Consider the following 21,532-nt stretch of genomic DNA (forward strand, 5'->3'; position numbering starts at 1 on the left):
GTCGCCGCTCCTTGTATGGCAACCGCCGCCGCTGCCTTTGGCCTGCTTCTGGCCGTGGCCTGGCCCTAGCCTGCCCTACCGCTTGGCCGTCGTTGCCATTTTTTTAATACATGATGATGGTTTGGACAGTGCTGATTCGGACCGCTGCGGTGCGTCACCCGCGCAAGAGTTAAAATGGAACCCCCTCGCCGTCCTCTTTCATTCCCCCCAAATTTCGTGCCCTCTTGTGCTCTAAATCACCAATAATCTGACTTGTAAAAAGCTCCTGTCCGCCAGCCATGATTGCCGGCCACGAAAGTTTCCCATGAAATTAATCTTGTGGGATCATAACTTCTCATTTTTGGGAGTAACAATATGGAATCATTTTTGGGAGTAACAATAGGGAATCATTGGAGATGGATTTTTTTGCCTTCTCGTATCTATTTGGGGAGTATTTGGGGAGTTAGACAAACAATAAGTTTTGGGGAAAAAATATTGGGGACTCTTAGAAATGCTAGGTTTAACCTAACTGGGTGCAAGTCCAATGCAGCGATCGCTCCAGAGCTGCTGCTGGTGCGCGATGTGCTTGATATGCGCCACATATCTCTTTTCTTTTCCTTTATTTTCTATTATTTTTACTTCTTAGCATGTGGTAGGTACAATCATTAGCATGGGTAAATAATTAGTACACAAAATATTTTCTTTCATTTTGTCGGTGTCCAGACCAGGCGGTCCGGCACCAACTAGTAATGATGCTACGTGATCCCTCACCCTAGATGGTTGATGCAAGAGGCAACACATGAACGCACGGATTTATTCTGGTTCCGGCCGCGGGGCCGTACGTCCAGCAAAGGAGTGTACGAGTGCACTGTACTGTCTTGCACCGGGGTGCCTGTAGTAGGGGGTACAAGCGAGACGAGAGAAAGAGGGAGGCTCCCAAGTCTCTGCTAAGTGATTGAGGCAAATGCCAATATCATGCTCCGGGGAGCGGGGGTGTGTTGCGGGATGAGTTGATCGTGTCCGGATGAGAGGCCCGCCTCCTCCTTTTATAGACACAAGGAGGGGCGGTGTACATGCATTGGGGTCAGAAGTCGTCGTCTTCTCCCCGAATCGGGGGCGTGCAATGGATGTCTACTGTAGAAAGTACATTGTGCAGTACTGGAGACCATGGCGCCGGGCGTGGCAGTTGTCCTGGGCGGTGTCCTGATCTCGCGGAGATCGCACCGGCGTCCTTGTGGCTCCAGTGGGCGTCGTGGCGGTTGCTGTGGAGGGTACCTTCCTCCAGGCGTGACGTGGCAGAGCGTCGAGGGTCTTGCAAGCGGGGGTCTTGCTCTGGTCAAGGTCCGGACCGTGTTCGTGGGTCGCGCCCATGCCGTCCGAGGATTCCGCAGTGGAGAAAGTACGCGGAGTAGGCAGCACAGTGGCAGGAGCAGTGCCGGGCATGTCTGCGCGGAGCGTCGCAGGTTCCCACTGCGGCGCTGCAGTGCTGGGGATGGCGGAGCTTACGCCCCAACGTGCGGATAAAGTCTACTGGATTTGGACCTTGGACAACTTGTTTTCAACCTCCTCCGCCTACCTGTCCTTCTTCGTCGGTCAGCACCCCATTAAGGGTGCCAAGATGCTTCACAAGGTGCGCGCGCCCGGCCAAGTGTAAATTTTTCATTTGGCTTGTTCTGCATGACAAATGTTGGACAGCTCATCGATGGAAGCGGCATAGAAAACCCGGGATATATATATCTTTATTGTGTGCTCACATGAAACTGTACTGTATGGTGAATCTGCATTATGGAACACTACCTCATGTTAAATGTGAAATAAAGTAGTAGAAACTAGGTGAGCAAGGCATAAAAGGACATTTACCATGGGAACATCTATGCTGCATCTAGAAAGGAGGTCATGAGCATTACGCATAATGTCAAGGAGTGAACCCTCTGGAGTCTGTAGAGCAAACAGAGTGCATATTATGAAAAATGAGTCAGAAAAGACTTTTGAGATGTCAAGTTGCTACACATGAACATAATGGTCCCATAAGGATCTTAAATTAATATTGCCATGCTATTATAAGCACATTTTTTTTAGTGGTAACTGGATCTATCAACACAATGTGTCTCCAGAAGAAATTAGGTGAGTCTGCGGTTCTATATATCTAAGAAAAATGGGCTGAGCTATCCAACTGTGGGTGCAGAATGAATGTCATTCCAGTAAGGCAATAAGGCCTGGTAGACCCTTGATGGCACTAAACTCATTTAAGTCAAGACCAGCATATCACACCGCATGCATAGCATACATTGCTGAGTGCTGACCTACTTAATACTGAACACAGGAACAGTAACTAAGAACACAAGATCAAACTTTACTTTTACAGTTTGTGTAAAAAAGCAAGTTTGTGTGGTTCACTGGTTTGAACTTTTACTGTATTGAGAGATTAGCACTTTTACTGTATTGAGAGATTAGCACCAGATTTTCAGACAAATTATCAATGTGGACGAACACAGGGATGTCCGAAAAAAAGGTTTATCATAGTTATATTAAAAACAATGTGACTGTGTAAGCACCCCCCCCAAAAAAAAACAAAAAAAGAAGAATAATAAATCAATTTCAAATTAGAAGTTACAACAAGTCAGATAGAAGGCATGTGATTAATGCATTGGAACACAGAGCAAGACATATTAACCTGGTGCAATGACCTGTCTTCTGATTTCAGCTTCCTTTTAGCTGATGAAGTGACTCTTTTCCTTTCATTGTACACAATGAAAGTGTCAAGTTCACCTGTTAAATAGGAAAAAGCTTAAGCACAAAATAACAAAGGGAACAAGTATTTGCACAGATGAATCAATAAATTGGTTAGCAAACTTGTAACTACTTACATACTTTCTATTCCTTTGCCGCATCTGTAGTTATACATGTTCACAAAATTATCTGCAATATTTTGCATCGTACACTCTAACCTGCCTCCAGCAGCGCTGTCACAAACAAAAAAATAATTTAAAAAGAATAAGTTGTAGTCATAATAAAATATGCTCTTTAGGAAGAGCAAGCAATATCGTAATAATTAAACAGAGTTACATATATCTGCCAATTTATTACCACCCACAAGTCAGACATCTTACACAAGCAAGCTGTAATTAATATTCAGCACATGCAATAACAAATAAAGTCAACACTATGATCATTAAGCAGAAGCATGTTTTGGAATATTCCAATCTGTCAGATCTACAATGATTTAAGCAAAGATTTGTTACAGATTGCTTGATTATCTGAAGAAGGTGAGGCATGATCTTCAAAATTGTGCAATCAAGACTCTTGAATCTGTTAAACAAGGTCTTTGAATCTGTATAGGCTAACAGTAGTTGTGCATGGGAAGACACAAGACCCGGACATGTTCAGGAAAATGTGAATAGGTTCCAGTAAACTGCACGCATCATAAAGCAAAAGAGTTAAGCACTTAAGCAGTTGATATGCGCCAAACAATCAACAACCATGGTTGGTTTTGGATTGTACAATGTGTGAAATTATATTATATCAAATGAGATCAGGGTCCAAATGTCTTGCATGTTGAGGGGTATATCTATAATTTGCCAAAAATAAGCCAAAGCTACCTCAGCACAATTGTTAATTTATTGCAGGTTTTCTTGCTCCTTCACATCAACCTTAAAGCATTATACAATAATTTTAGGTTAAAACAATCATATAATTCTTCTATAAATAAAATTAATGATGCAGCAACATGTTAATAAGTATCCATGCTGACTTCAGAAATTGTCGTGTAATAAGCCTAAGCCTAAGCATGTAGTACCGAAAACTCAGAAGTTGCTAGTGGGCATATAAAAAGGTGGGAAGTTTAAGGTGATGTACTGGAAAGGAAGTACCTACACTCAAAGCCCAGATGGTCCACGTAAGATACTGCCTTCTTTAAATTCAGCACCATCCCTGGTAAGCAACTAGCATTTTTGCGGGATCCAACTTCCTCTACTGCTTGCAAATCAACATAGAGAATGTTTGTATTTGCTGGATAGCTAACCTGCGAACTGAATTTAGAGAATAGATGATAACATAATCGATAAGATATTGCCAATATCAAATTATTGATATCAAAAGAGGAGAAAAAATATCGATGTTAAAATACATCTCTAGCTCTCTACATCCAGCCAAAGTGACTGAACCGAAGCAGATATTCTTCAGAGAAGGAAGAAACATGGAAAGAAAAATTATAAAGTGCAATTATCATCATACAATACCAACAAATGATTGCCATTTACATTTTTAAGCTTACTTAAAAAATATATAATAGGGAATATGGCTTGACGGACCACTCAACTTTTCTGGTGCACTCTAAGTGGTATTTGCTACAGTTACATAATCATTATTTCCCCATAACAGTGCACACTTGCATTTCCACTATCACTAACCCAAGACTAAGATTACATGTTTTTTATTTCTGCGTGCAGTTCGGAATGATCCAAAGCAAATTACCTGCCAGTTACTGTAGGTTCTGGAATGCCGTATTTTTCAAACTCCGTGTACTCAATACAAGTGATACCATATGACCATAGTCCCTCAAGGTTTTGTTTCTCAATAAGGACGTTCACCCCTTCAGTAGCACCCGGTCTTCGCTCACAAGATGCAAAGCCTAATTTCTGAAGAATGATATGTCAGAACTCAAAAAGTAAAAAAAAAATGCAATACGAGAATTTTACTGTGCAAAATTAGGCACTGTATTTCAGAATAATATATCAGCAACTGATCGAGCCATCTCAGAATAGGATAATACTTGACCAATGTTTATTTTACCTTATTGCATCGAAGGCCTATTCCTGCCAAGGCCATCATGGTCAAATCAGTAGCAGCAACAACATTGCTGGAAATAACAAACAAGATCCACAGTTATTACCCTTCAAAATGATTTACCGATTGATACTAGAAAAAAAATCATTCTTAATACAAACCTGACTTGGCGTACAGTTGCACCTTTTCTGCCACGCCGTTGTAACCATTGGAATATACCTCTATCATATGCAAGTTTCCAAATAGCACCATGACCACCAGGTTTACCAACAGGGAAAAGTGATTTGCTGATTAACCATTTACCATCCTCAGCACTGACTACAGGTACCAAAGGCTACAAAAACCGTTCAATAAATCTCGTTAGAGCTATATAAAACTCCTTGAAAGTTTGAGTAAGTTCAGATTTTATGGGATGCAAAGGAACATTCTGAGGAATGGATATCATCAAAGGTTCCCAGTTATATACCTGTTCAAACAACCGGAAATTATCACGGCCTCTGCCAAACCAATCAAGTTTGTCAAATATTGCAATCATATGCTCATGGTTATTCTTCACAGAACTTGTCATGATTGCAATAGGGGTTATGCATTGACCTCCAAAGATCTTGAAGTGGAGAAACTCTCTAGCCTGTCAAACAAGGTAGCACTCCACATAGTTAAATAACTGCCTATAGAGCTTTATAACTAATTTAAGCCTTTATGAACATAAGTAGTCCAAAAATACCATGGCAATTTCACAAACCGAAAAGTAACTGAAAAAACTAATTGCTACAGTTCCCTCCCATCCTAAAAAGGGACAAGATCAAAATCCACAAAAACAGGTGTTACAGTAAAAACATCAACGTACATTGTATGTTGGTGCCATCAGTTGGTAAAAAGTATACTAATAGCAAAAAAAGTTTCATATGCAGAATGAAAGTACCTGCAGATCCCGTATCAGCCCTTCCAATAGAGATCTCCCACAGTAAGGAAGCAATGCAGCTGGAAGGGATTCACCAGTATCTGAGTCCACTAAACCAAGGCGATCTCCCGCACCACCAATCGGATAAATTTCACCCAGTTCTGGCAAACCCTAGAAAAGATCATATTTCAGTTTGTACCTTATGAGAGAATACAGATGTCTTAAGTAATCTGCATTTGAAATAAGAATATCAAAGCTAGTACAAATAAGTAATGGCATCCTTATTGTCAACTTTAAGTTAATGTGGTATGCGAAATAACCTCGATTCCCCACAAAGCTGCTTGAGATGCATACTCTGTATCCTCCAATAGATTGAGTCCACTGGGAACATGGAAATCAACAAACTTGTGTTTGCTAGGTCGGTGCTTGCGGTCCTTTGATGCTGAAAGGAGCTCCAATGCCATAATTTGATAGCTGAAGCGAATAGAAGGAATGTCAATTCTATTAGTATTAATTGCAGATATAACTGTCAGATAAATGGAATGGCCCGAGCATGATAAGTTAGGACCATCAGGTTACTGCTAATCACAATGTGTTCAAGGCTTGTTAATTCAAAACATGAGCCAACTTAGAGTTCCGTATGGCTGTACTTCTAATGTGATGCCTTTTAGCTCATAAAAAGTTGTTAATACTTTACGGTTACTAACTTCCGATTCCAGCATGGACCACATTTGGCAACTTGTGCAACTTCGTCGTTTACCAAGTCTCCAACTCCAGTAATGCCTCCAAACAGGCAGTGCTCACCCGATGATGCCCCCAATGCAGTCGTAGAACTCCTCGATGTCGCCGAGGAACTTGAGCAGCCTCCGGAGCACCTCCATCTCCCCGCTCCCCTTCTCGGTACCCGCCACTCCCTCCGAGCTCCACTTCCCGACCAAACCAGCCAGGCTATACAGCGCCTCCCGCAGCGCGCTCCCGCCGCTGGCCCCGTTGCGGTGGTGGTGCTCGTGATGGCCGCCGCCGCCGCCGTACCATTCGAGCTCGTCTCCCAGCACGTGCTCCTGCCCCGCCGCGACGAGGCATTTCAGCAGGAGCGCCTCGCGGGGCTCGAGCGCGCCCAGAACCCCGCGGCTGGACTCCTCGCCGAAGAACGCCGCGACCCGGGGATCGGCGTCGAGCGCGCGGAGCTTGTCGCCGAACGTGCGCGCCGCGCGTAGCCGCGCGCGGGCGGCGGAGAGGCGGGCGATCTCCGCGGCGAGCGCCGGGTCCCCGCGCGGCTGCGGCTGGTGCTCGGGGGAGTGCGCGGGGCCGGGCTCGCGCTCGAGCGGCGGCACGGTGGACACGCGCTGCGAGCGCGAGGGCGGCGAAGGGGACGGCGACGGGAGCGCGGAGAGGAGGCGGCTGCGCCCGCCGCGGCATCGCGGGGCGCGCGGCGAGAAGAGCTGCGCGGCGTGGAGGCGCGGGCGGAGGTGCGCTGGCGTAGGTGGGGGAGGGGGCTGCGCGCGAGAGGCCATGATGGTGGTGGTGGGGAGCGGCCGGTGCGCGGAGGGAAACGGGCGGGGCCGGCGGGTAGAGGCGAGAGAGCGGGAGGAGATAAGAGGAGCGCGCCGCGAGAGCGACTGGCCGCGGGGCGGACAGGCATATGCTCTCGGGCGATACGTCTGGATTCTCGCTCGGGTGCTCCCTGTCCCTGGGCACGCGTCGGCCGTTTGCTTGTTTGATTTGGGGTGTAAACAATTTCGCGAATTTTTTTTAACCCTTTGACCACTAATTTAAAGTATTAAATAAAGTCTAATTACAAAATCACCTCCACAGCTCCGCGTAAAATCGCGAGACGAATCTAATGAGGCATTTGACCGTGTGATTAGAGAATAATTATTGTAGCAACGCTGTAGCAAATCATCAATTAATTACCGTCACTAGATTCGTCTCGAAAAATTACACTCATCTCTAAAAAAATTTTGCAAATAGACTTCATTTAGTACTCTATGCATACGAGATTTTCTTCTCGAAAAATGTGCGCGTAAAATCTACCGTAGAAACCAAACACGCCCTTTGATTGGGGAAAACGTGGGCTGTTTCTGGAAAGTTTGGGCTTCGCGTGATGATCAAACTTGGGTGTTTTTGGGTCTGTCCAATGGGTTTGGCGTATGTTTCTAAGCATTCGCAGAGAAGAATGAAGGCCCAAGCCTGTCATCTTTTATCTTTCTTTTTTTTTTAAAAAAGCCTGTTGAAAAATTGCACTGGACTGCAACGTGTTCTTCCAGAATTCTGTTGAGTTGGTAAATTGGACAAAAATTGCACTGATCCAAAGTTACAGACAGAGCTAGAAGCTTAGAAGAGATAGAGATAAACAATGAGCTTGCTTCGTACTCTCTCTGGTTTCTGTCAGAAACTTCGGTTCAAACTGTAAAAACAAGGGTAGCTCCGAACGTGCGAACGCTGGGCACCTAAGCTGAACCGCCTCGCGCGTCTTCGCCGTCCCAATTCAGACAGGACTCCCAAGTCACCTGAGCTGAACCGACCAATCCGGTGTCTCAACGCGTCCCTAACTTCCTGCCTCTCCCGCGCCCCGCGGACTATATAAAGTCACCGGACGCGCCTTGCCCCGTGAACCCACACCAAGCCCATCGACCTCGCCCCGCACGTAGCAATGGCGCGAGCCTTAGCCGCCGTCGCGTTCCTCCTCGGCGCGCTCCTCGCCGGCTCGCCTCCGGCCTCGGCGGCCGCCGCCGCCGGCAAGCACGACATCCCGGCCGTGTTCGCGTTCGGGGACTCCACGCTGGACCCGGGCAACAACAACGGCATGCCCACGCTGGTGCGCGCGGACCACGCGCCCTACGGCCGCGACTTCCCGGGCGGCGTGGCCACGGGCCGGTTCTCGGACGGCAAGCTCATCACCGACTACATCGTGGAGTCGCTCGGCATCAAGGACCTCCTCCCGGCGCACCACGACCCCGCCGTCACCGTCGAGGAGCAGGCCACGGGGGTCAGCTTCGCGTCGGGCGGGTCCGGCCTCGACGACCTGACCGCGCAGACCGCCTTGGTGTCCACGTTCGGCTCCCAGATCAGCGACTTCCAGGACCTCCTCCGCAGGATCGGCTCGCCCAGGGCCAACGAAATCGCCAACAAGTCGCTCTACGTTATCTCCGCCGGCACCAACGACGTCACCGTGAACTACTTCATCCTGCAGGTCCGGACCGGGAGCTTCCCCACCTTCGGTCAGTACAGCGACTACCTCATCGGCAGGCTCCAGGGTTACATTCAGGTGCGTAAGATATATATCAAACTGATCGATCTAATCTTTATAATTGAGCTAATCCTCAGCTGAACGATACTAGATGTGATCGCTGATGCCGTACTAATCAACAATGCAGACCTTGTACAACCTGGGAGCCCGGAACTTCATGGTGGCCGGGCTGCCGCCGGTGGGTTGCCTCCCGGTGACCAAGACCCTCAATTCGGGCGCCGGAGAATGCATCGCCGAGCAGAACGCGGCGGCGGAGCATTACAACGCGGCGCTGCAGCAGGCGCTGGCCAAGCTGGAGGCCGCCTCCCCCGGCGCGACGCTGGCGTACGTGGACGTGTACACCCCGCTCATGGACATGGTGACGCACCCCCAGAAATACGGTGAGCCATAGCAGATCTGACGGTCGATATTATACAACTATAGCCTGGCCAAACCGCCACGGATGGAGCCAGGGAGGCACCTGCTGATTTCTATCTTTTGCCGTGTGTGAATTTTGCGTCGCAGGTTTGACGCAGACGGAGCAGGGCTGCTGCGGGAACGGGCTGCCGGCGATGGGGGTGCTGTGCACCACCGTGCTGCCGCAGTGCCTGTCGCCGGCGCAGTACATGTTCTTCGACTCGGTGCACCCGACGCAGACCACCTACAAGGCGCTCGCCGACCACGTCGTCCAGTCTCATATCCCCAAGTTCGTCAAGTGAAAATAATAGTAGTCAGAGTTAGATGTAGGTTGGTTTTTGTCAGAACTGGCATTGTATATATTGGAGATTTAGTTATAGATCAGGTCCGTTAGCTAGTCATCAGGACATAGTGCTACATGCTTTTGACTGTGGTCACGGATGTTTGCATATGGAGTTTGTTAATTTGGAGTAATTTATTATTTGAAGGAGCTCTAAGTTGATGGCTTTGGAATAACAGTGGATTTACTCGTTTACACAAACGTTACTAGTAAAAATTCAACAGCAAAAGCAGAACTTTCCAAAGGAAATGATCAGCCTATGCTCTTGCATGCTAATTTAACAGTCAATATTGGGGCGTTCTAGGCAATCTTGCAAAATCCTAACAATATACATGAAAGTCACACCGATCTACAATCTTGGCAATAAGCCACACCACATCCATATAAGCAAACATCTCACGAGGTTTCTTCCCATCTCACCGGGAGTTGCTCACCAGCGGGCCTTGAGGGAGTTGCTCCACCTCTGTATACAGCCATTGCCGCTCCCAGTTCTCCCACTTGTCCTTTCGGGCAAGGGGAAAGAAGCCGGAGCCGCGCCGCCTAAAGAAGACATCGCCGACGGTGCGGTGTTGCAGGGCGGCGCCGGCACTGGGGAGAGGGATGGAGACCGCATCAGACTGAAGAAGTGGCGAAAGAGCGTGCGCAAAAAGCGCAAGGATGAGGATGATGTTGGGGGTGAGGCCGTACTCCTCCAGCGTCGCCATGAAGAACGGCGAGAAGGGTGGGACCAACGTGAGAACCGCCCAATTTGATACTATTTTAAATGAACCGCCGGTCATTATCATCCAGATGAGAGTTAACACGTGCTTGCCAGAGCACGTGCCACGTGTTATCCCACATCTAGAGACACGAATAACCGACACGTCATTCATCCAAAATAATATCAAATCCGGTAGTCCCGGTATGTGCTCCAACATACGCCCAGGATTCAGCATATGCACATACCGTTTACAATCGAATACATTGCCAAATAAACCGCAAAGAGTAGTTTTATACAATTAGAGTTCACAGCGTAATATTACAAGTTCAATATAGGTGGGTTTCCAGCTTCACCTTACAAGCCTTGGGCTCACGCGAGTCATATTAAACAGAGACTTAGAGCTTATTGAAAATACATGCTCTCACGAAGCTCGATTACGATAAAGACTTACTAAAGTAATGACGCCTTGCTCAAGGACATCACTACAGCCACCACGACCTACTCTTCCCCCGTGTTCGGGTCAGCGGGGTAGAAGTGGCCGAACACCACTTCCGGCTCACCTGCAACTAGGTTTAGAAAGCACCCTGAGTACAAAAGGTACTCCGCAAGACTTACGCGATTAAATAAACAAGGCTCATGCAAGGCTCAAGTAAAAGCTTTAAGATTAAGTAATTATTGCATAAGCATTAGCTCTCTACACTATCACCTAGCAGAATTAATTAATCTTGCCCAAACCCAAACAATTTTAGTTGATTAAGAGAGTAATACAACTATAACTGTTCATAGCTGTAACACGAACCATTCTCAGCATAAACGATAATCTATGAGGAGTTCATGGGTTAAAGAGCGTGCTCATAACCGAGAACGCGGCAATTCGAATTGATTATAACCTTGCAAGGGTGTACTACTTTACCCACACGACATGAGGACCATGCGACTCACCCAACCGATCACGCCGGGCAAGGGGGTACTTGTGTCAGCCGTTCCCAACAAGGCTCAACCGTTGAGGGTACGCCCAGCTTGCGCGTGGAGATTTAGTTCCACCGGAGACTTCTCTAAACTTTCCTACACATAGTTCCACCCGGGGACACACTAAACCTCCCTGCATAGCCCTTGGCCACGCATCTGGGACCGGGCCCCAATGATCAAGTCAAAGGAGGTAATTGGCTTATCCGTTCCATTATATTGGATATGTGGTAGCACGGAAAGGTGCTCAAAACCGACGTCGTCCACTCGGTCCTTAATCGATCCAAGCGGACTATGCCCATGTGACTTCATTCTCTAGGCCCTAACATTCCGTTCGAAACTCGATACTACCAACTTCTACTTGCCCCAGCTCAAGTGCGATCAAAGATAAACAGGTAAGTGTGATACTCCAAACCATTCCTTTCTAGCAAGCAATATAAGTATTCTAAGCAGAGCTAAGCAACTAGTCAAATTAAGTTAATATCTGACTAACATGTGGCAAGGACATGGTTAAACAATTCAAGGAAGGCTAGTGCATCAAAGTAGGTACAAGAATGCAATACATAGATAATATATATATAACCCAATATTACCCGGTGAGATAGCTAAGCTAAATCAGATTAAATAGGTGCAAGGAATATGCTTAGCTGCTTGCCTAGGTTAACTTCCGACTCGACCACGAACGGGATTCCGGGTTCAGGCTCCACGGACTCGGCGGGTTCCACGGGTTCGTTCTCCGACGACTTGGTCACTAAAATGCATGAATGCGTTGCACGAATTAAAGAATGAACTAAACAGCAAGCATAAACCATGAAATAATTTGAGCATGCAGAGAACATTGCAAAGAACTCATGAAAATTGGTTTTGCAGCAAAAGCATTTTCCTATACTTAATCATAAATAGATCAAATTTCAGCTACTCTAAGCAAGATAAATCGGGAAAGGCATACAAACTGAACTAAACAAATCCAAGAAAATTATCTTTGAAACTAGGAAGCAACACAAGGCTAACAAAATTGGTTTTGCCATTTTATCACTTTCCTGCAAAAAGTTCTATATTAAACCACCTTTTGGACAGCAAGCACGAAATTGAAATAAAACACTAACAAACAGCAAGCAAACATGTGAACAAGTTGCACCACTGAAAACTACTCCTCACAAGGAGTCTAACAAAGTTTGGTTTGACATTTTTTGAGCAGTAAACAAATAACCAAGCATTAAACTTACTTTTTCAAGATAAAACTATAGATAAATCTACAACAAAGTAACATGCAAAAAAATATCTTTCCTAGGTAGATCTCATCTAGAGGAATCCAAAAAAACAAGTTTCATAATTTTTGGAGCTATGTACGAATTTCTACACATTTTGCAAGATTGCTGCTTAAACAAACTCGCTAGAAAACGCTAGGTGTACCCGGACCGGGCCACACCCGCAGGCCAGAGGCCGACAGGCGGGTCCCACGGGCAGGCGTCCCCGGGCCAAGTCAAGGCAGCCCGGGCGGCCTTGACCCGGGGTGTGCGCGCCCACGGCGCGGCCCGCGCGCGCTGGCAGACGGCGGCGTGAGGCGGCGCGAAGAGGCGGGGCCGGAGCGGACCAGGGGCGGCGCGCACGGGGAAGAGGAGGAGTAGGCGAGCCTCACCGGCGGTGATGCGGGCGAGGAGCTGCGGCGGAGGGGCGGCGCGACAGACAGGGGCGGTGGCGCGGCGAATCGGCGCGGCGGCGGCCCTGCAGGGAGGCGAATGAGGCCGAGTGAGCGCCGGAATCGGAGGAGGAGGGCAAGAAGAAGCTCCCCGAGCGACGGATTGAGCCACGGCTCACCGGAGCAGGAGAATCGCGGCGGCGAGCGGCGGCGGCACGGCTTGGGGGCGGCGGCGATAGAGGAGGGGAAGGCTAGGGTTAGGGTTTGCGGGGGAACGGGGTCGGCCGGGCGCGGATAAGGGCGTGAGAGGAGGGACGGTTGGGCACGGCGCACGAGGATGGCCGGCACGTGTCCCGAGAATGGACGTCGGCGGCGACGACGCGTGCGTCCGCGTCGCGCGGAGCAAAACAGAGGAAGGGGAAGGGCGGCTGACAAGTGGGACCGGCGGGGATTTTCATTTTCTTTTTCTTCTTTTTTTTTCCAGGGCTGTGACAATCTCCCCCCCTTAGAAAAATCTCGTCCCGAGATTTAAGTATACAAGAGGGGAAAGATAAAACTCGGACTAGGTTGAGGCCATATTCACCTAGACAAGATAAACATCTAAAAGATGATGCACAAAGGCAAGGATGATGTGGTGTGAGACATTCCTAGGGTCTTCTTGATGGTGATTGTGTCCACATATAACAGTATCTAGGAAACTGAACTTCATTAAGAAAGTGGGGGTGGTAGAGAGAGAGCTTACTTATCGGAAAAGAAATCAGGGTATTCTTTACGTAACCGATCCTCACGCTCCCAAGTGGCTTCATCTTTGGTATGATTGCTCCATTGAACCTTTACAAACTTCACCATGTTACGCTTCACCTTTCTTTCATCTCGATCAAGAATGGCTATTGGGTGTTCTTCGTAGGTAAGGCCCGGTTGAAGCTCAAGTGACTCAAGGTCGATGGCGTCAGCTGGAACACGATAGCATTTCTTCAACTGAGAGACGTGAAAAACATTATGCACGGCGGAAAGTGATTGAGGAAGTTCCAATTGATAGGCCACTGCTCCAACTTTCTTGATAATCCGGAAAGGTCCGACATAGCGTGGCGCTAACTTTCCTCTGACTTGAAAACGGCGAGTGCCCTTAAATGGAGAAACCTTGAGATAAACATAATCACCAATTTTGAGATGGAGTTCTCGGCGACGACGATCGGCATAAGTCTTTTGACGAGATTGAGCAATGCGAAGATTCTCACGAATAATCCTGACTTGCTCCTCGGCATCTTTCACCAAATCTGGACCAAAGAAAGGTCTTTCTCCCGATTCGGACCAGTTGATCGGAGTTCTGCACCGTCTTCCATAAAGGGCTTCAAAAGGAGACATCTTGATACTTGCTTGATAACTATTGTTGTAGGAGAATTCTGCGAATGGCAAGCAAGTAACCCAATTCTTCTCATAGATTAGAGCACAGGCTCGCAACATGTCTTTTAAGACTTGATTGACTCTCTCGGCTTGACCGTCGGTTTGAGGATGATAAACAGTACTGTAGGTGAGATCAGTTCCCATGGCTTCATGCAGACTTCTCCAAAAATGAGCGACAAACTGAGGACCACGATCAGAGACAATTTTCTTGGGAACACCATGAAGACAAATGATGCGGGTAAGGTACAACTCCGCATATTGCTTGACAAGATAAGTAGTCTTCACTGGAAGAAAATGAGCCGACTTCGTCAATCGATCCACGATTACCCATATAGAATCATATCCTTGAGAAGACCTGGATAACCCAGTGATGAAATCCATTCCAATTTCTTCCCACTTCCATGATGGAATAGGCAAGGGCTGAAGGGTGCCGGCAGGTTTGAGATGCTCGGCTTTAACCCTTTGACAAACATCGCACTCGGCGACATATCGAGCGATCTCTCGCTTCATGCGAGTCCACCAAAATCTTTGCTTGAGATCTTGATACATTTTTGTACTACCTGGGTGAATGGAAAATTGAGAACTGTGGGCTTCATCAAGAATAATTCGCCTGAGGTTATGATCCTTTGGCACCACAATTCGCTTCCCAAAGAATAGAACTCCTTGATCATCTGTAGAGAAGCACCGAGCTTTACCCTCATTCATTAACTCCCGAATTCGAGCCATACCCTTATTCTTCTTTTGGACTTTCTTAATTTGATCATAAAGATCAGATCTGACTGTAAGAGTAGTAAGATAGCCTTCTTTGACCATAGAAATTCCGAGTTTCCGGAGATCATCACAAAGAGTATGCACAGGAGGAGCTATGGTCAAGCAGTTGCATTGAGCCTTTCGGCTTAGCGCATCGGCGACGACATTCGCCTTACCGGGATGATAGTGCACTTCAATGTCATAATCCTTGATTAACCCAAGCCATCGACGTTGCCTCATATTGAGATCAGATTGAGTAAAAATATACTTGAGACTTTTGTGATCAGTATAGATATTGCAGTGATTACCAAGCAGATAATGACGCCATATTTTTAGAGCATGAACAACAGCCGCAAGCTCTAAATCATGGGTAGGATAATTTTCTTCATGTCGCTTGAGTTGACGAGAAGCATAGGCCACCACTCTGCCTTCTTGCATAAGAACACAGCCAAGACCGATGCGAGAAGCATCGCAATAGACATCGAAACTCTTGGAAATATCTGGCTGAGCAAGAACTGGAGCAGTAGTGAGACGATCCTTGAAGGTTTGAAAGGCTTCTTCACAGGCGGGGGACCACTCAAACTTGACCCCATTCTTCAGTAACTCGGTCATAGGCTTCGCAATTTTAGAGAAGTTCTCTATGAACCGGCGGTAATAGCCTGCAAGTCCTAGAAAACTCCGAACCTCATGGACATTCTGAGGTTGCTTCCAATCAAGAACATCTTGCACCTTACTAGGATCCACAGCAATACCATCCTTGGAGAGGACATGACCAAGAAAAGATACTTCTTCAAGCCAAAACTCACATTTGCTGAACTTGGCATAAAGACGATGCTCTCTAAGCTTTTGGAGGACGATATGAATATGACGAGCATGATCTTCTTTGGTCTTAGAATAAATGAGAATATCATCAATGAAGATGATCACAAAGACATCCAGTTTCTCCACGAAGATGCTATTCATCAGATACATGAAATAAGCCGGTGCATTGGTGAGGCCGAAGGACATGACAGTGAATTCATAGAGACCATATCTAGTAGAGAAAGCCGTTTTCGGAATGTCTTCAATTCGAATCTTGATTTGATGATAACCCAACCTTAAATCAATCTTAGAGAAATAACGAGCTCCGAAGAGTTGATCAAACAAGATATCAATCCGAGGAAGAGGATATTTGTTCTTGACAGTGACTTCGTTTAACGGACGGTAATCAACACACATCCGCAAACTATCATCTTTCTTCTTCACAAAAAGAGCCGGGCATCCCCAAGGAGAGGAGCTCGGACGAATGAAACCCTTGTCCAATAAAATCTTGAGTTGTTTCTTCAATTCTTTCAACTCATTGGGAGGCATTCGGTAAGGCTGTCTAGAGATAGGAGCAGTTCCGGGCTTGAGCTCTATGACGAACTCCACCTCACGATCAGGAGGCATACCCGGTAATTCTTCTGGAAAGACATCCGGATACTCACAAACCACGGGAATATTTTCCAACGCCGTGGCTATGGTACTCGCCAAGGCATATAAACAAGATTCAATCTTGGCAAGAGAGAGTAGAACTCTACTCCCAGAAGGGTGCAAAAGATCAATGGTGCGGGGCCCACATTTGATAACTCCGTCATGCTTACCCAACCAATTCATCCCAAGAATCACATCTAAACCCATCTGATCTAGGACAAGAAGATTAGCTTGGAAAATAGCTCCCTCGATGAGAATTGGAACCCTATCCACAAAGTTTCTAGAAATGATCTCTCCACCCGGTGATTCTATATGGTATGGCACTGGTAGGTTTTGCATTTCAAGCTTACTATGCAGCACAACTTTCTTGCTGATGAAAGAAAAAGTTGCTCCAGAATCAAAAAGAACCATAGCAGGGTGAGATTTGATTAGGAGCGTACCCATGAGGACTTCAGCATTCTCCGGAATTTCCTCAGCAGTGGTGTAGTTGAGACGACCATGTTTAGGAGCTTGTTGTGGCTTGGTTTCTTAGCGCTGTGCTTGAGGCAGAGGAGTATTGGGCCTAGGTGCATTGAAGGCACCGCCAAGCCTCGGAGAGGGGCAGTCCTTGGAGATGTGACCTAGGCCACCACAATTGAAGCACGGACCCTTTGTGGCAACACCTGGGTTGTTCCAATAGGCATTGACCGGCCTAGGAGCTTGTCCTTGAGGAGGTTGAGGGTGACGCACAATCCACATAGGACGGGGAGGTTGCGTACCCGGTGCCCGAGGTGGAAAAGGAGAAGGCCCCAGACGTGGACGTGAGGAGCTACCGCCCGCAGAGGTAGGAGCAGGACGCTTGTTCTTTGCCTCAAGATTCTTCATCTTGTGCTCAGCTCTGATAGCGATATTCACCAAGTCATTGAAATCTTCAAACTTGGTAGTGGAGAGCTTGTCTTGCAACTCTGCAGAGAGGCCATCGTACAGGCGTTCTTGCTTCTTGGCATCGGTGGCCACTTCTTCAGGTGCATATTGGGAGAGAGTGTTGAAGACATTGACATAGGCCATCACATCACGACCTCCTTGAGTGAGATTCAGAAACTCCTTCTTCTTGATGTCCATGATACCCTTGGGAATATGGAAGGAGCGAAAAGCTGTGCGGAACTCCTCCCATGTGAAGCGGTAGTTGGCAGGGTGAGATGCCTTGAAATTCCGCCACCAAGCCCCATGGGCATCATGAAGTTGGTGAGCGGCAAAAAGAACCTTCTCATGGGGCTCACACTCAATAAGACCCAGCTTCTCTTCAATGACATTGAGCCAGAAATCCGCATCCAGAGGATCCTTGGAACCACGGAAGATGGGAGGATTGGTGCGGAAGAAATCCCCAAACCTGTTCACTTGAGGCTCAGCTCTTGGACCATTATTGCCGGCATTGCCCAACTAATTGACTAGGTGTGCCATGAGTTCAGTTTGTCGGGCCAGGACGTCCGCGAGGTTTGGGTGAACTGGAGGATTAGGAAGGGGATCCTCGTTGTTGCGATGGTTATTACCACCCGAACCACTGGCACCATCCCTTTCATTTCCCGAACGCAACACCATCCTGTTAACAAACAAAACGGTTAGCGGTCAGGAATGAAAGATAGAGGATGCACAAAGGAAGGGTGGAAAGACAATGTGTAGATAAAAATCTAACACATGATCAACACCGGAGTAGCAACTCTAAGAGATAGAGCAGATTTGGTCCACTAAGATTAGCAAGAACGAGATCAGCGAAAACTAGACCACGACACACTAGATTAGTTAGATGCAGATTTGAAAACCAAAAGAAAGTATGCATGCATGCGAGGTATGAATGCAACATGACGTCTCCTCACATCGTGAGCACGGCTTAACGTTCTAGCACTCACTTACGACCCGAAACAACCGCATTGTCCAGCAGCGCTACAACCCTCCTAATAGCATTTAGGACAATGGGTGATTCCCACCTTCTCAACTCTGGTAAAGGCTCAAAAGGTTTCCAGCAGCTGTAAGGGTTTTCCTACGCTCCCGCTACTCATGCAGACAAGAGAGGTTAAGCACTTCTTAATTAGACAAGTGAAGCAATAAGAAGGAATTAGTTCTAAGACCAAGGAAGAAAGGTAGCATTCCACCTTAATTTCAAATTTTTAACAAAAGTAAATCTTAGTGCAAGTGACTAAATTTTATTTTACTCTCACCCCACTAAGCAAATTTTTAGATTCACTTCATGGAAACTCAGCTCTGATACCCATTGTGAGAACCGCCCAATTTGATACTATTTTAAACGAACCGCCGGTCATTATCATCCAGATGAGAGTTAACACGTGCTTGCTAGAGCACGTGCCACGTGTTATCCCATATCTAGAGACACGAATAACCGACACGTCATTCATCCAAAATAATATCAAATCCGGTAGTCCCGGTATGTGCTCCAACATACGCCCAGGATTCAGCATATGCACATACCGTTTATAATCGAATACATTACCAAATAAACCACAAAGAGTAGTTTTATACAATTAGAGTTCACAGCGTAATATTACAAGTTCAATATAGGTGGGTTTCCAGCTTCACCTTACAAGCCTTGGGCTCACGCGAGTCATATTAAACAGAGACTTAGAGCTTATTGAAAATACATGCTCTCACGAAGCTCGATTACGATAAAGACTTACTAAAGTAATGACGCCTTGCTCAAGGACATCACTACAGCCACCACGACCTACTCTTCCCCCGTGTTCGGGTCAGCGGGGTAGAAGTGGCCGAACACCACTTCCGGCTCACCTGCAACTAGGTTTAGAAAGCACCCTGAGTACAAAAGGTACTCCGCAAGACTTACGTGATTAAATAAACAAGGATCATGCAAGGCTCAAGTAAAAGCTTTAAGATTAAGTAATTATTGCATAAGCATTAGCTCTCTACACTATCACCTAGCAGAATTAATTAATCTTGCCCAAACCCAAACAATTTTAGTTGATTAAGAGAGTAATACAACTATAACTGTTCATAGCTGTAACACGAACCATTCTCGGCATAAACGATAATCTATGAGGAGTTCATGGGTTAAAGAGCGTGCTCATAACCGAGAGCGCGGCAATTCGAATTGATTATAACCTTGCAAGGGTGTACTACTTTACCCACACGACACGAGGACCATGCGACTCACCCAACCGATCACGCCGGGCAAGGGGGTACTCATGTCAGCCGTTCCCAACAAGGCTCAACCGTTGAGGGTACGCCCAGCTTGCGCGTGGAGATTTAGTTCCACCGGAGACTTCTCTAAACTTTCCTACACATAGTTCCACCCGGGGACACACTAAACCTCCCTGCATAGCCCTTGGCCACGCATCTGGGACCGGGCCCCAATGATCAAGTCAAAGGAGGTAATTGGCTTATCCGTTCCATTATATTGGATATGTGGTAGCACGGAAAGGTGCTCAAAACCGACGTCGTCCACTCGGTCCTTAATCGATCCAAGCGGACTATGCCCATGTGACTTCATTCTCTAGGCCCTAACATTCCGTTCGAAACTCGATACTACCAACTTCTACTTGCCCCAGCTCAAGTGCGATCAAGGATAAACAGGTAAGTGTGATACTCCAAACCATTCCTTTCTAGGAAGCAATATAAGTATTCTAAGCAGAGCTAAGCAACTAGTCAAATTAAGTTAATATCTGACTAACATGTGGCAAGGACATGGTTAAAAAATTCAAGGAAGGCTAGTGCATCAAAGTAGGTACAAGAATGCAATACATAGATAATATATATATAACCCAACATTACCCGGTGAGATAGCTAAGCTAAATTAGATTAAATAGGTGCAAGGAATATGCTTAGCTGCTTGCCTGGGTTAACTTCCGACTCGACCACGAACGGGATTCCGGGTTCAGGCTCCACGGACTCGGCGGGTTCCACGGGTTCATTCTCCGACGACTTGGTCACTAAAATGCATGAATGCGTTGCACGAATTAAAGAATGAACTAAACAGCAAGCATAAACCATGAAATAATTTGAGCATGCAGAGAACATTGCAAAGAACTCATGAAAATTGGTTTTGCAGCAAAAGCATTTTCCTATACTTAATCATAAATAGATCAAATTTCAGCTACTCTAAGCAAGATAAATCGGGAAAGGCATACAAACTGAACTAAACAAATCCAAGAAAATTATCTTTGAAACTAGGAAGCAACACAAGGCTAACAAAACTGGTTTTGCCATTTTATCACTTTCCTGCAAAAAGTTCTATATTAAACCACCTTTTGGACAGCAAGCACGAAATTGAAATAAAACCCTAACAAACAGCAAGCAAACATGTGAAAAAGTTGCACCACTGAAAACTACTCCTCACAAGGAGTCTAACAATGTTTGGTTTGACATTTTTCAAGCAGTAAACAAATAACCAAGCATTAAACTTACTTTTTCAAGATAAAACTATAGATAAATATACAACAAAGTAACATGCAAAACAATATTTTTCCTAGGTAGATCTCATCTAGAGGAATCCAACAAAACAAGTTTCATAATTTTTGGAGCTATGTACGAATTTCTACACATTTTGCAAGATTGCTGCTTAAACAAACTCGCTAGAAAACGCTAGGTGTACCCGGACCGGGCCACACCCGCAGGCCAGAGGCCGACAGGTGGGTCCCACGGGCAGGCGCCCCCGGGCCAAGTCAAGGCAGCCCGGGCGGCCTTGACCCAGGGTGTGCGCGCCCACGGCGCGGCCCGCGCGCGCTGGCGTACGGCGGCGTGAGGCGGCGCGAAGAGGCGGGGCCGGAGCGGACCAGGGGCGGCGCGCACGGGGAAGAGGAGGAGTAGGCGAGCCTCACCGGCGGTGATGCGGTCGAGGAGCTGCTGCGGAGGGGCGGCGCGACAGACAGGGGCGGCGGCGCGGCGAACCGGCGCGGCGGCGGCCCTGCAGGGAGTTGAATGAGGCCGAGTGAGCGCCGGAATCGGAGGAGGAGGGCAAGAAGAAG

The 21,532-nt window shown here is 47.0% G+C and overlaps 2 protein-coding genes across 2 annotated transcripts; one reads left to right on the plus strand and one right to left on the minus strand.

The window, feature by feature from the left end:
* Window positions 1–897: 897 nt before the first annotated feature.
* On the minus strand, window positions 898–7,238 carry LOC120665192 (UTP--glucose-1-phosphate uridylyltransferase 3, chloroplastic-like). The gene is made up of 11 exons (XM_039944661.1): window positions 6,470–7,238; window positions 5,986–6,139; window positions 5,687–5,836; window positions 5,231–5,392; window positions 4,926–5,098; window positions 4,771–4,837; window positions 4,453–4,616; window positions 3,849–4,007; window positions 2,851–2,942; window positions 2,654–2,748; window positions 898–1,917 (listed from the first exon to the last, which is right to left on the minus strand). The coding sequence occupies exons 1-11, from the start codon at window positions 7,177–7,179 to the stop codon at window positions 1,783–1,785; spliced, it is 2,061 nt and encodes a 686-aa protein (XP_039800595.1). The 5' UTR covers window positions 7,180–7,238; the 3' UTR covers window positions 898–1,782.
* Window positions 7,239–8,306: 1,068 nt separating this feature from the next.
* LOC120664640 (GDSL esterase/lipase At2g40250-like) lies at window positions 8,307–9,613 on the plus strand. The gene is made up of 3 exons (XM_039943922.1): window positions 8,307–8,933; window positions 9,043–9,295; window positions 9,420–9,613. The coding sequence occupies exons 1-3, from the start codon at window positions 8,319–8,321 to the stop codon at window positions 9,611–9,613; spliced, it is 1,062 nt and encodes a 353-aa protein (XP_039799856.1). The 5' UTR covers window positions 8,307–8,318.
* Window positions 9,614–21,532: the final 11,919 nt, after the last annotated feature.

Source organism: Panicum virgatum, chromosome 3N, assembly GCF_016808335.1.
Source record: "Panicum virgatum strain AP13 chromosome 3N, P.virgatum_v5, whole genome shotgun sequence".
In the NCBI taxonomy this organism is placed as follows: domain Eukaryota; kingdom Viridiplantae; phylum Streptophyta; class Magnoliopsida; order Poales; family Poaceae; genus Panicum; species Panicum virgatum.